Source organism: Galeopterus variegatus, unplaced genomic scaffold (genome assembly GCF_000696425.1).
Source record: "Galeopterus variegatus unplaced genomic scaffold, G_variegatus-3.0.2 Scaffold925, whole genome shotgun sequence".
NCBI lineage: Eukaryota > Metazoa > Chordata > Mammalia > Dermoptera > Cynocephalidae > Galeopterus > Galeopterus variegatus.
Genome location: NW_007727036.1, coordinates 304,909 through 320,313, shown reverse-complemented (window position 1 = coordinate 320,313; position 15,405 = coordinate 304,909). Strand labels below are relative to the sequence as shown.

Genomic DNA, 15,405 nt, shown 5'->3' with positions numbered 1-15,405 from the left:
AAAAAAAAAAAAAAAAAAAAAAAAAAAAGTGCTTACCTTTTATTTATTTATTTATTTATTTTTAAAATTTTAATTTTTTTTCCTTTTTGTCTTTTTTACTGACCGGCAACGGGATCGCAACCCTCGGTGTTGCGCCCGCACCGTGCTCAGCCAGTGAGTGGGAACCGGTCTCCACATGGGATCCGAACCCTCAGCGGGAGCGCCGCTGCGCTCCCAAGCGGCGCACTCTCCAGTGCGCCACTGGGCTGGCCCCCCCCTAAAATGCTTACCTTTTAGAAGGTAGCTATAGCTTGTACAGTGTGTGTGAGGGGAGTATTTTTATACTCTTCACCATATATCCTCTGAATTCTTAGAATTTTTGCCTTGTGTGTGTTATTTAAAAATAATAATATAAAATAAATAAATAATAAGTAAAATAATTATTTAAAAAATAAAAATATTAAATTTTATTTATTTTAAGAATTTAATAATAGTGTTATATAAATTAAGGAAGCCCTTTAACATTAAAGCCTCTATCCTGGATTGAAAAATATTTCCAGGCATGTTAAAGGGGGGAAAAAAAACCCCTTTATTACTTCTTAGTTTAAATAATTATTAATTTATGGTGAATAATTCCTGAAAAATATTTTAACACAAAAATGAATTTCCACTCAAGAATTACATATAGCACCAGTCGAGAGCCTCAGAATTTGAATTATAATAGCCTAAAGTGAGGAGGTTTTTTTCCCCCTTGGTGTTTACGCTTCTCTTGAAGTGTCATGGAAACATTTGATAATGATTTAACCATATTGAGCTCTTCACTTCATCTGCAGTGTTAGGCTTTTGTGCAGATGGTTCCTCATCATATGCTGTTTTTGGATTGACTCCTATTTCTCCAAATCAGAAATTAGTGAAAGATTGTTTTCCATTATCTAATCATCTATTTAACTCTCCCCAATATAATGGAGGAATGTTTTAAAAAATGAATTCTTTGTCCTTTTTATGATTTAATACAACATTCTTCCAGATTGGTATTTTAAATAAAACTTTAGTAATTTGTAAAATATTTCTTGCATGCTTTGCCACTGACATATTTCCTCTGTATACAATGACTGCCAACTTCCATTGTTTCCTGATCTGATACCATAATATTTGCGGTTATCTTCCTTGTTTCTACTTCTCTTTGTTTCTACTATGTTTATGTGTTATTGTTCACAGTGAGTCTTACACCACTCAAAGAAGGTCTGATTGACACTTTTAGACAGAGTTCTCTCTCCATCCGGGTCACCTCATTGACTGCTGACCTTTCATATCTGGCCAATAAAAGCTAGAGTGTTGATCTCTGGTCCAATCAGATGTGTCCAGGAAATCAGAGTCACCTGAATCATAACTTCCTCTCATGCACTTTGAATCTAATCTCATGGTCAGTTCTCCAGTCTAACAGCCTGGCGGAAGATATTTTAAATTCTGTTAAATTTACCCCCAGCTCTACTAAAAAAAAGTAGAATAGAATAAAATAAAATAAATCAGCCTAGGCACAAGCTTAGATTTGTACTGCATAACCCATGGGTTTAGGTCCAATCATAACTAGTGTAGGGGAAAGGACACAGGCCTTGTATTCACACAAAGTTTGCATCCCTATGTGGCAACTTCCCAGGTGTACAACCTTGGCTGTCAGAGATTGTGGCCTCCTATTTGGAATAGGGATAACAATATTTCTTTGCTGGATTTATGTGAGGATTTAATGTGATTGTGTATGTAAATTAAGCAGAATAATACTTGACACAGTAATTGTAATAGCAGCAAACATTTATTCAGTGCATACCAAGGCAAACATTATCCTAAACCCTTTATGCCTATTAACTCCTTTAATCCTTATAATAACCTTATGAGATAATTATCCCCATTTGACAGATGAGGAAACTGAAACACAGGCAGATTCTACAACTTTCTTGAGATGACAAAGCTAGTAAGTGAAGGAGCTGACAGCTCACACTGTTAACATCTACGCTACACTGACCCTCCTCATGAAGTCAGTGCCTCATGTCCTACTGTCCAGGACTTGTTTCTGCCAACTCTCTGTGGCCTTTTGGGTTGCATCCCATGTCCGACCCAGATGTAAAGTGCCATTCTCTCTTCTTCATCAGATCCAACCATGATAGTTCATGATGTGCAGAGACTCCCCTGGGAATTGGGAGGTGTCATAGGGCCAAGGATTGCGTTGTGTATGATTATATCTGCCCTCCACCCCCTCCCCAAAGCTGAGACTCACCAGCTTCTGCAGGATTATCTCATGAGGAACAGCAGTTGCAAACTAGGCTGCTTTCCTTGGAATTTCGGTGACAAAAATGTTTTCAGCCCTGTTACATCTCCAAGTCTTCCTGTTCTCTCCAACTTGTCAAGCACTGAATACTTTAAGTAGGGTTAGTTCTTAAACCAGACTGTGAAGTAGGTAACATATGCTTCTTTAAACCGCCTTTTCTATCAATTCTTCCTATTTCACTCTTCCATATCTCAGTGAGTCAATATAATTAGAAGATTTCAGCTACTAAAAAAATAGGACAATAGTGGGAGAATAAGAAAGGGTCATTTACAGCAGAGCTTCTCAAACTTTAATGTGCGTGTGAATCACCTAGGGACCTTGTTAAAAGACAGATTTTGATATAGTAGGTCTAGAGTGGGGCCTGAGATTCTGCATTTCTAACATGCTTCTGATGATGTCAAGGCTGCTGGTCTCTGGACCTCATACTCTGAGTAGCGAGTATTTAAAGGTGATAACCTGAGATGGCAGAGGAGTTACCCTACTGCCTTTTCCAGGCACATTTAATCCAAAGAAATGAGTATCTCTTTGTAGAATTTAGTTAATGTGACTGGCTGTTAGAAGAAATGTCACAATTTCAAACTCACTCTCTAGGCTGCTTACCAGTAAAGCCATTCCTGCTTTGAGAAAAGAATAGTATAAACTTGTCTGTGTGGCATCATGTTTTGACACAAACACTGTAAAAACAGGCATTTTCCTCCATTAGTATAATTTAGTGACTACCAAAAGATTTATATTCATTTTTACTTAGGTGTGTGGGAAAGAGTGTTGCTTTGCTGCTGCTTGAGGTTGAGACTCTCAAAACTAGGGGAATAGATGATTAAATTCATTCTGGTGTAAGGGCCGCATGTGTATTTCAATATCTGCTGTTTTGTTACTACATAAAAGGAAAGGTAAGTCAACTTCTATTTCCCTGACTTTTGATTTGGAGTCAGCTCACTATGAGTGTTTATAAATAATTCTGTTAGAAATGGTTTGATAAAACTAATCTGAATAATGAAATATTGTGCAGAGCTTTACATGTGAAGGTACAGTGTGAGCAGAAACCTCCTATGAAATGATGTGGCTGATTTTCCTTGCGATGGCAAAGACTTAACGTTCTCTCTTTCTGTTTTCAGGGAGGAGAGCACTGTTACTACCAGGGCCATATCCGAGGAAACCCTGCCTCATTTGTTGCATTATCAACATGCCATGGACTTCAGTAAGTGTTCAGAAAATTATTTGTATCCTTCATTCTTTTGATAACTTATTTATTTTTAATGCACTATAGTAGAAATCTCTATTTTATGTCAAGAAATAATTTTAAATCAGTAATGGATCTGATTTTTTTTCATTGTGGTTTATAAACCAAGCAGATTTTAAAATTAGAGTTGCGGAAACAACAGGCTTTGGAATTGTAATATGATACCCTGTACTGATATTTGAAGCATTTCTCTAGTTTTATCTGAATTTAGACAGGAGTTGTTTGGGTAACTTGGGTTTCTATTTCTGTGGATGTTTAGCCCCTTGGTACCAGTTCTACCCCTACTCCTCCTTGATAATAGTTTTCATATTTTTGCGGAATAATAGAAATTTCACTGGATGGAGATTCTTGACTCCTTGCACAAAGACAAAAGGCGGCAAGTGACCTTAAGAGCTCATGTGTTTCAGCCCTTTACCAGCCAGAATCCCACCTAACTCACAGCGAACTCGTGGGAGGGTCTGTCTGTTCTCAGAGATCTCGAAGGAATGGAGTTTATCCTTCCTTGGGGCCTTGCTTCCTTTCTCATAACCTTCACTATCAAAGAACATTTGCTGATGTGTGACATGGGAATACATCTACTTCCTCTGTCCTGGTGATAATGGTGATTCACAGGTGGCTGTCTCTTATTTGTTTTGTAACCCCTTATAAAGCTACTGTGTCTTTCCTCAGCACTCTGTTTAGACTAAATCATCTCATTTCTTTCTTGTTTGTTTTACTTTTTGGCACAGAACAAGCCAGCACTTTAATTTAGTTTTGTTCAATTTTTGTTGGAAACTTTAAAGTACTTCCTTTCTGTTACCAAGTTAGAGAAGTGGCTTTTTCATCTAAGAAGCAGTTATTGAGTGTCTGCTGTGTGCCAGCCACTACGAATATTAAGGCGATTGAAACATGAGTCTTGAGAGCTTACAGTCTACTGGGGAGGCCAAATCTAGTCCAGATTCCTGCTACTGAATGTGATTGGTATGGGTGTTTTCTTTGAGAGAGGGAAAAAAACCCCCGGGAAAAACGCAAGCTCAGAGTTGGCACTGAAGAAGTAGAACTTGAGCGTTCCAGAGATATGTCACCTGAAGAAGGTGTAGTGCAGCAGGCTTTGTTTGATAAAGTGATCCAGGGGGTGGGTGGCAGGTTGACAGATCTCCAATCTAGAAAAGATGTAATGGGAAAGGCTAGAAAATCTAGCTAGTCTGCCTAAGTGGAGCCTCTGGTCAGGCTCTGGGAGAGGTATGTTAGGCAGGAAGGAGAGAACAGCAGGATGAGTTAAACAGCCAGAGAAGGGAAGCCGTGTGCCTGAGAGCATGGAAGACCTCCATTCGCTTGTTGTTTCTTCTAAAAACCTGTTTTACTTATTGTAAATAAATTTATAAATGTATTTATTATAAATAAATTCTTTGAGTAGAGAGAGAATTTTACAAACATGGAATCCATGCTTAATAATCTGATGGCCTTGGTTTTCTTATCAGGCATAAGAAACATTGAAGTTCTTTTCAGTAGTAAAATTGTATCTCATCTCAGGATGAGCACAGTTGTCAGCTTGGAATAGTACAGTCGCACCTGTTGACATTTGTGATAGCAAATGCGTATTAGAGGGTAGAGCAATATAAAAAAATGAGAGGTTTTTTTCCTTCCTGTCTTCTTTTTAAAATCTCAATGCAAAGTCACATTGTGAGCATCTTGCTCATTGCTTGTTCCAGTTTGCCTCCTGGTTTTCCAAATGGACACCATATTGTGAGAATGAGAGAGAAGAGCCTTGATTAACCTGAGAACCTAAGAACAATACCTTGCTACTAATCCTACAATAGTCATTTAAACAAGGATGGAAAAATAGCTTTCAGGAAATTTTACAGTAGCTAAATCAGCAGTAGAACTCAGAATCCTGCCTCAGTTGTTTTAAATAAGTAAATTTTACTTCTACCTTTAGAAATGTTTTCTTTTATAACTAGACAAAAATAAACAGAAAACCCACTATATATCTAGGACACTGGCAGAATTATGTACAACCATGTTTGGGCTTTCTTAGACTTTTATGAGCATGTTGGATAAATATATTCTTGAACCGTTCGATATTACTTCTCATCTTGACTTTACCTTATGAACAAAAATTGCTGACAGAAATATTTGAGAGGGGGATATTACTAAATATTAAATAATATATGTTGTCTCAATTACAATGATTAACATATGAGTTATATTATTTCATCCATGATTCATCCTTTATAAATTACCAAGTGCATATTGAGTTTTTTTTTTTTTCTGATTTACTGAATTCAGTTGTAGAACATAAAGGGGAAGAAAATCAGGTTCACATGTCTTTCCCATAAAGAACCTTCATGGGCACATTTCTTTAAATTCAAAGTACTGATAGGCAATGTTTTGGTCCTGGTGTGATTGATATAACAAAATCCTGTAACTATGGGAACCTTAAAGAATGTAACATGAGTTTATTGCCCTCTTGTGGATATTTGTAAAAAATGCTGTTTCCTTTTGAAATCTTGTTTTGATTCAGCCTTTTAAAATTTTAGTTCAATTGATCTGTAATGACTTGAACCTAGCTGCAGGTTTTTTATCAAGTATATACTGTTATGGACTCAGCATACTTATTAGAATTTATGTAAATGTGACAAAAGGTATCAATCCTCAAACAAAGCAAATAAAACATGTATTTTTAAATTATTAAGGTATTAATAATGATATTTTATCTTATAAGGAGCCAGAGTCTTCTAGGTATAGAGAGTGTCAGAATCTGCTTTCTGTACAGTGTATACATTATGCTTAAACCTAGTAAGAAGAACTGATTTTCCCATTGGACATTAACCTACTGCAAGAGTAAATAATACCCAGTACTATTCGAACAAAATAGTCTGCTTTCTACTTCATTGGTGTTGCCATGTGAATTTTGGCACAGGGTGATGGTTTTATACTATTTTCTGGATGGGTCTGTCAGTTCTCAGCAGGGGTGGAGAGAATGTTCACTACCATATTTGGTCTACTGTTCTGAAAAGGCTTCCCCCCTATGATTCCTTAGGCATATGTTCTCAGTAATATCTTATAAACTGCGTCTGTTTATCTTTAAATTCCAAATGTAATGTCATCCAAATTCAGAAAGTAGACTTATGTTTGAAAACTGTGCAGATGTGAGAATAGTCATTCTATGGGAATATAAAAGTTGAGGACATGTGGAAGATGTTACAGCAGAAATGAAAGAATTTGGATAGAGGCAGAACTTGAGGCCATTATTATTACAGCCCAGGGAAACCAACCAATTTCATGAAGGCATCATGAAAGACAAATACTGTATTATTTTGTGTTCAGCATCCTGGCTGTTATGCAGTCATTTCCACCTAAAACTGAACAATTACTGCAGAAGATCGCAACTTTGTTCCCCTCAATTGCCTGGATGGTAACAAATTTCTTCAGCATTATAAGCTCCTCATCTCTCTCAGTAAAAGCCAAGCCCTTAGAACGGCCTACATAATACCTAACACCTACCCCACTTCCCCTCTGATCTCATCTTCTGGCACTCTGCCCCCTGCCCACTCTCCTCCAGCCACGCTGTCATGCTGTTCCTGGAACACGCCAAGATTCTCTTACCTTGGGCTTGCGTCTAAAATGCTGTTTGTACAGATATCTTTATGGCCGGCTCATCCTTTCACTTCTTTCAGGCCTTTGCCTAAATGCCATCTTCTCTGTGAAGCTTTGCTCTGACCCCTGTATAAATCAACAGTCTTCTCTCTCTGGTCCCTACACCCAGTCCTCTGGCAGCATTTATTTATTCCCTTAACCTGCTTTATTTTCCTTCCTAGCATTTATCACTATCTAATATATGTTTACTTGTTTATTATATATTTATTGTCTGTCCTCCCTAGAATGTACATCAGCAGCACTAGGACGGAGAATTGGTCTCTTGTGTTTGCTACTGTATTTCCAGCACCTACAGCAGTGCACTGTAGGTGCTCTATAAGTATGTGTGGAATGAATGAACGAAGGAAGGCAGGTAGCAGATTGCAAATGTGCAGTTAGTATACCGATATGCATGGGCACTATTCCTGCCTATGCTCTTACTGGTTATGTAATTTGGGCAAGTTACTTTATCTCTTTGGGCTTCAGTTTCCTTACCTGTAGAATGAGGATAGTCTTTGTATGTCCCTCATAGGTTTGTAGAAAAGATTAAATGAGTGTGATGTATTTAGCTCATGGCGAGTTGTTCAGATGTGCTCGTTTCTGTTACTAGAGCATTTTCCAAGCATGTGGTAGGTAGGCCATTCTCAGTACAGTCCTTGACAACCAGCATCAGAATCACTTGGGGTTTGTTTAACATGCAGCTTCTGGGTCCTATCCAGAAATCTGAGGAGAGTCTTGAAAGACCTGCATTTTATAAGCTCTCCAGGTGTCTTTTTGCATATTAAAGATTTAGAATATACTTAGAGGGAGGGCTAATGGGCAACATCTAGAGAATGACAATCCTGAGCAAGGTGTGGGTCAGGATGAAAGGACCCTACTTATGGGGAATCAGAAGGATTTCTCCAAGTCCCTCTCAGCAGTGTGTGTGTGGTGTATCTGGTGGTGATGGGTGGGACTGAGAAGTGGGCACTGAGGAGTAGACTGGCCCCCTGGCTGCTGCTGATTTTGAAATCATCTAGTTCTGAGACAAGAGTTGATAGTCATGCCTAATTATTTTCTTGTCCTTGGCAGTGGGATGTTCTATGATGGGAACCACACATATCTCATTGAGCCAGAAGAAAACGACACTTCCCAAGTAAGTGCTCTTTTTATTTGCCATGGGAAATGTAAACATTGATGCTGAGAGCTTTTTACTCCCCATTTTTTCCTCTCTGCTTTATTTTCATATTTTTTTTAGGGCTTGGATGGTAAACATATATATATATATATATATATATATTTTTTTTTTTTCCTTTTTGTCTTTTTTCGTGACTGGTAACGGGATCGCAACCCTCAGTGTCATGCCCGTACCGCGACCGGCAACGGGATCGCAACCCTCTGTGTCGCGCCTGCACCGCGCTCAACCAGTGAGCGGACCGGTCTCTATATGGGATCCGAACCCTCGGCGGGAGTGCAGCCACGCTCCCAAGTGCCACACTCTACCGAGTGCGCCACCAGGCCGACCCTAAACATATATTTTTAAATTAAATATTGATTAAGTTAAAACCAAAAGGTTTTTTTAAAAAAATTTCTTTTGTTTCTTCCTTTTTTATGCTGGCAACATTTTCCCTCTGAGGTATTCTGAAGTCTCCATTTTTATCTTCACCATAATGTGCTATGATCTATCTTAACAAAATACCATAACAAAATACCATAGACTGGGTTGCCAGAGAAATTTATCACAGTTCTGGAGACTGGAAGTCTAAGATCAAAGTGCCAGCAGCGTTGGTGCCTGGTGAGGACTCTCTCTTCGGGTTGCAGACGGCTGCCTTCTCACTGTGTCCTCACATGGCAGAGATTGTGGGCGTGTGTGTGTGTGTGTGTGTGTGTGAGAGAGAGAGAGAGAGAGAGAGCGTGTTCTGGTTGTCTCCTCTTCTTATAAGAGTACCAGTCATATTAGATTAGGACTCCATCCTTTTGACCTCATTTAACCTTTATCATCTCCTTATAGGCCCTATTTCCAGGTACGTTCACATGGGTGGTTAGGGCTTCAATATTTGAATTTTGGGAGGACACAAACATTCAGTCTATAACAGATCAAGTCCACAGATAGGTGATTTTTCACCCCTTCTTTCTTTTCTAGATTCCAGAGCTTTCTCCCTTGCCCATTGCCTTTAATGCCCTATGCTGATGAAGTTTAGAGAAACCTAGATCTTCTTAATTCTCTTCCTCACTTTAGTTGAAACACTCCTTTTCCAGAAATTAGAAAATGATTGAATTAATATGAGGAACATAATACACTTCCATTCTAGCTCTGGACACACAAATATTCTTCCTTGTATCATGCAACATTGGTCAAACACTTAGAGAGGCAAGCAATTTTAAGGAACTTATGTTGTTTTGTCACCCATAAACAATCTTGTTTTGGAAACTCTCTGTATTGTTTACTATTTTCTGTCTGTCTATCACTTTGACAGTGTGATTTTTTAAAAAATTAATATCATGAAACTGGACTAGTTATGACATTTTAAAAAAATATAATTGGATGAAGCCAGATGAAATTATTTGAATGTTCATTATTTTTTCTTAGAAGAAAAATGTGACTTTTTATCTCTTGCTTTTTAGTAGAACTTTGTATGACACTTGAATTTTAGAGCAGGGTCCTCTTTGGGCCTCTGGTTGTATCAGTCATTCTGTTCCCCATTACCAGGAAGATTGTTAGTTCTGAAGTCTTTGCCTATCAAAGCTATCTGGCTCTAAAAGGGAGAAGAGATCTGTGAAAGGAACCAGTCATAAAAAACATTAACCCATTTTCCCATATGTCTTACTTCTCCTTGGGGAAATAGGTCCATTCATTTATTTTCCATTACTGCAGTCTTTGGCTTCCCTGTCTGTGAAGGCATTTTGCTTCTAATTGGATATTACTCTGGTGCTGGGAGAATACAGGAGTGAGTGCGAGGGGTTGTGCAGTGTTTCGTGGCCTTTCCAAACTCAGGAGAACATACAGTCAAGCTAGAGTTCCCTTAAAGGTCTTGGTTTCTCCACTTATGATTGTCTGAGGCTGTGGATAGCTGGATGTACGTGCTTAATCTCTGCTGCTTGTGTCATTTCAGGAGGATTTTCATTTTCATTCGGTTTACAAGTCCAGACTGTTTGAATTCCCCTTGGATGATCTTCCATCTGGTATGATATTCATACAGTGACTTTTTTTTTTAAAGGACAACTTCAGTAGTGAATTTAATGCTCTAGAACTAATATATATGTTAAATATCATTAGTCCATATCTGCTTGTGACATTTTCAGGTAGAAAGTCAAGTTGCATCAAGAGGGAGAATAAAATGCAGACTGGCCTCATATTTATAGTAGATGAGTTTGGAAAGATGTGGCTTAAGCACATTGAAAGAAAACTTTAAAACATTTTAAGACTCAAAGTAATGTACTAGAGGAGAAATAATAACTAGAGCAAGAATTGGTCTGCATAGATAAAATATATAAAAATTCACTCTTGGTGAAATACTGGTTTTGTAAGCATAGGGATGAACTCTTAATTACCTTCCCATTTGTTGTTCTGCTTATCTCTTGTTTGTCCCAGCATTTTAAGAAGGAATTGTTATAGGTTAATCATTTTTATTATTATGTGCTATTTGTGAAATTAGTGTTCTTATGTATGTTTATAGGTTCATTAATTTATACATGTTGATTTGAGAGTTGCATCCAGGTTTTCACATGACAAGAAGGGCAGAGCACTTATACTTTGGCCTTGCTAGTGGAGAAGTGATTGTGCAGGGTGCGTTCATCTTTGGCCATGCTGGACCGTTTGTTTTCTCCTTCTGAGACAGGGAACATTGTGAATATCTTCTTTCCCTATTTAGTGAGCTCTAATCATTCTAGTTTTTAATCTCATTTTAATCTTTGCAACAATTCTGTAAGATCAATATTACTGCCATTTCATAGATGAAGAAACAGAGGCACAGCCAGTTTGTCTTTTCCGGGGTCCCACAGCTAGTAAGGGACAGTGTTGGGTTTGGGATTATGACACTATGAAAATGTACTTTGGGGGGAGGCACAAGGGGAAATGGAAAATGCCAGCCTGTTAGCAAATCCTAAATCACAAAATCGCTTACAAAATCACTTAAAAGTTTATATTGTCTCCACATCAGAAAGTGAATTAAATATTCTCTAATGTCCCTTACTCTGTGAAATAAGTTTATAACTCTTTGGCCTCCTACAGTTCCTCTAAAGAGAAACAAACACTCTTTCCCCTTTTTTCCTGCAGTCAAAGGAATAAAAGATCCTATTTTATATAATTCACTATTTTGAAAAATCTGCAAATAAGCTTATAGATGCATTTACTTTACACAGACTCTTTAGACTTCCTTCAATGACCTTATGAAACTTTTTACAATCCCTATTATAGGAAGAAAATAAATCATGACTAGCTTCCTGAGAATAAAGCTGCAATTTAATAGTTATTACTGGAAGCAATCAACATTAATTAATATTTAAAGTAGTAAATAAAGATTCCTCCTAAAGACTTTATCGTAGGCTTGCTATGATATAACATTACTTACAATTTTTTTTTTTAAACTTTGTTTATGGCTCCTTTTCAGCAGAAATTTTGGAGGTGACTTGGCAGTTTTGCTGTTATTAAAATGATATCTAGAAATATCCTTTGAAAAGTCAGGTCTGTCTCAATTGGTTGCCAGTTGTATTTTCTCATCAGAAGTTGGCAATGTCAATTTTAAGAGTGATATTTGTCTCCCAATATTACTTAGAATTTACTGTGATAAATGAGAAGAAAACAAGAAATAAATAAATGTCAAAATTGCAGTTTCTTGTGAAATAAGCCCCCAAATAAGCTTATTTATTTTAGGTTGAATAACGTTTAATCTTGCTATGTGTTATGTATTTCACAGAGATAGAAATATGATCAGGTCTTCTCCAAACTTGTTTGACTGTATATCCATTTATCTTACGTGACACATCCATCAGGACTGGTGTTCCTAAGAACATATTTTGGAAAAAGCTTATTTACTTCCTAAGGAGCCCTTAGCACCTAGTTTTTTAAAAAAATTGCATGCAAGGAAATACACAAGTCTTGTGTACTTCTCAATGAGTTTTGACATACATATATCCCTACTGAGACACAGAGCATTTCAATTACCCCAGTAACTTTTGCCTGTTATAGAACTTCATACAAATGGAGTCATGTATTATGTCCAGGTTCTTTTACTTAGCACACGTCTGTCAGACTTATGTTGTCAGGAGTAGCAATAGTTTATTCTTTATATTATTGAGCATGTTCTATTACATGAATGCACCACAGTTTTTTATTCTATTGACAGACATTTGGGTTGTTTCTAGTATTTGGCTAAAGCAACTATGAACGTTCTTGTATAAATCTTTCTTGTGGTAATATGTTTTCATTTCTCCTGGTAAATACCTAGAAATGACATTGCTGGGCCATAGGGTAGGTCTGTGTTTAACTGTATAACAGTGTTCTCAAACTTCAGCATGCATCAGAATCACCCGGAGAGCTGGTTGCTGGCCCCATCTTTAGAGTTTTTCACTCAGTACATCTTGGGTGGGTTTTGAGAATTTGCATTTAAAACAAGTCCCCTGAGGTCAGGGATCACACTTTGAGAACCACTGTTTTATGAGAAATTGCTGAATTTTTTTCCAAAGTGGCTGTACCATTTTATACTCACATCAGCACTAATTGCTTTTTAATTGCTAATTACTTCACATCTTCACCAACATCTGGTGTGTCATTCTTTAATTTTAGTCATCTTAGTGTGTGTGGTGGCATCTCACTTTTGTTTAAATTTGCATTTTTCTTGTAACCAGTAATAAGTAGTATATGCTTATTAGCAATTAATCAGAATTTTTGTGTTTTTGTGATTGAGTTGTAGGGGTACTTACAAATTCTGAATATAAGGCCTTTGTCGGATATATGTCATATGAATATATTTTCCCAGCCTTTAGCTTACTTATTCACTTTCCTAATGATATCTGGTGATGAGCACAAGTTTTCATTTTGATGAAATCTAATAATTTTTTTGTGATTATTGCTTTCTCTGTCCTAAGAAATCTTTGCCTGCCCCCAAGTTGTGAAGATATATATTCTCCAATATTTTCTTCTAAAAACTATCATTTTATTTCTACATTTAGATCTGTGATTCTCCTCAAATTACTTTATTTGCATGGTGAAAGGCTGGGGTTAAGTTTTGTTTTTTTTCCATGTGAATATCCAGTTATTCTAGCACCATTTGTGGAAAAGAGTTTCCTTTCCTCATTGAATTGCTTTGATGTCTTTGTCTGAAAGTATTAATATGGGTCTAGTTAGCTACTCTTTTCATGCTTTTTTGCTTACTGTGGCTTTATAGTAAGTTTTGAAATAAAATAACATAAATCCTTCAATTTTGTTGATCTTTTTCAAATTTGTTTTGGCTGTTCTAGGTCCTTTGCACTTTTGTATAAATTTTAGAATCAGCTTGTCAATTTCTACAATTCTTCTGGGATTTTTATTAAAATTATATTGACAGTATAGATTAATTGGGGAAAAATAGATATCAGAACTGAATCTTCCAATTTATGGGCATAGCATGTGTTCCCATTTGTTTAAAAATTTTAAAACTCCTCTCAGTGTTTGGTCATTTTCAGTGTAGAGGGTGTATTAGTTACCTATTGCTGTGTAACAAATTACTCTAAAACTTAGCGGGTTTAAACAACAAACGTTTATTGTCTCAGAGAGTCAGGAACCTGCATGTGGTTTAACTGGGTTCCTCTGCTCAAGGTCTCTCATGAGTTTGTAGTGTAACTGTCAGCTGGGACCACAGTCTTATCTGATGGCTCGACTTGGAAGTATTTGCTTCTAAGTTCACTGGCATGGTTGTTGGCAGGCCTCAGTACATCACCATATGGTCTTTTCCACAGGGCTGCCCCACGACATGGCAGCTAGCTTGTTCCAGAAGGGAGTAAAAGAGAAAGAGAAGAGAGAATGAGAGAGGATGCTTAAGGTGGAAGTCACAGTCTTTTTGTTAACCTAATCTCAGAGGAGACATCCCATCACTTTTGCTGGATCCTATTTATTAGAAATGTCACAAGGTCCAGCTTTCTCTCAAGAGGATGGGATTATACAGTGGCACTATATAGTTGTCTTTTTCTGAATAACAAATTACCACAAAATGAGCATCTTAAAACAACATACGTTTATTATCTCACATTTTCTGTGGATCAGGAGTCCAGGTATGGCTAAGGTGTGTTCTCTGCTTCAGGATCTCTCACAGGCTGCAAACAAGGTGTTACCTAGGGCTGGGTCTCATCTTAAGGTTCAACTGTGTGGAAGGATGTGCTTCTAAGCTCAAGGGGTTGTTGGCATAATGCAGTTCTTTTTGGCCTCTTGGGCTGAGGGCCTCATTTTCTTTCTGGCTTTCAGCTGATGGGTGCCCTCAGTTCTTTGCCACATGGGCCTCTCCATGGGGCAGCTCACAACATAGGTGCTTGCATCATGAAAGCCAATAAGGGAGAGTCTCTAGCAAGATGGGTTGTACTCTTATATAATGTTATCTTGGAAGTGACATTCATCACTTTTGCTGTATTCCATTGGTTGGAAGCAAGTCACAGGTTTCATTCACTCAGAGAGAGGGGATTACACAAAGGCATGCATGCAAGGAGATGGGGACAATTGGAAGCCATCTTAGCTAGCCTTTTCTTTCGACCCCAATGATTCTTGTCCTCCCACATGCAAAACACATACATTTACTTCCTCACAAGGTCTCTTAGAGATTCATTTCATTAGAGCATCTGCTCAAAATCTAGAATCTTATTGTCTAAATCAGGTCCAGGTATGGATGAGGATCCTTGGATGTAGTTTCTCTTGATCCCATCAGTATGTAAAACTAGAGAGACAAGTTATCTGCCCTGCATACTACTCCCAACACCTAGTAATGGTCCAGGCATAGGATAGCTATAGACATTCTATTTCAAAAAGAGGGAAGACTGGAGGAACAGGGAAGATACTCATCATAGCAGTTCTGAAATTCAGGTGGGCAAACGTTGGCTTTTCCCTAAGTTTCAAGGCCTGGAAATAATTCTCCATGTCTCTTGGCTGCACCCTCTAAGCTCTTGGTTCTGCCCATCCTTTCTTTTCCATGAAAGTTAGCATGTGTTCGCAGCCGAGTGGTTTTATCAGGCTGTTAATTCTAGTTCACTAAGTTGCTTTTTTTTTTTTTTTTTTTTTTTTTTTTTTTTTTTTTTTTCCTTT

At 37.6% G+C, this 15,405-nt stretch overlaps 1 protein-coding gene across 6 annotated transcripts in view; it reads left to right on the top strand.

The window, feature by feature from the left end:
• The window catches only part of ADAM22 (ADAM metallopeptidase domain 22), a 229,796-nt gene that overhangs the window by 138,219 nt on the left and 76,172 nt on the right, over nucleotides 1-15,405 (top strand). For all 6 annotated transcript variants that reach the window (XM_008573473.1, XM_008573476.1, XM_008573475.1 and 3 more), the window contains exons 5-7: nucleotides 3,418-3,500; nucleotides 8,232-8,295; nucleotides 10,253-10,322. In XM_008573473.1, coding sequence (XP_008571695.1) covers nucleotides 3,418-3,500; nucleotides 8,232-8,295; nucleotides 10,253-10,322 — 217 coding nt within the window. The remainder of the gene's footprint in view (nucleotides 1-3,417; nucleotides 3,501-8,231; nucleotides 8,296-10,252; nucleotides 10,323-15,405) is intronic.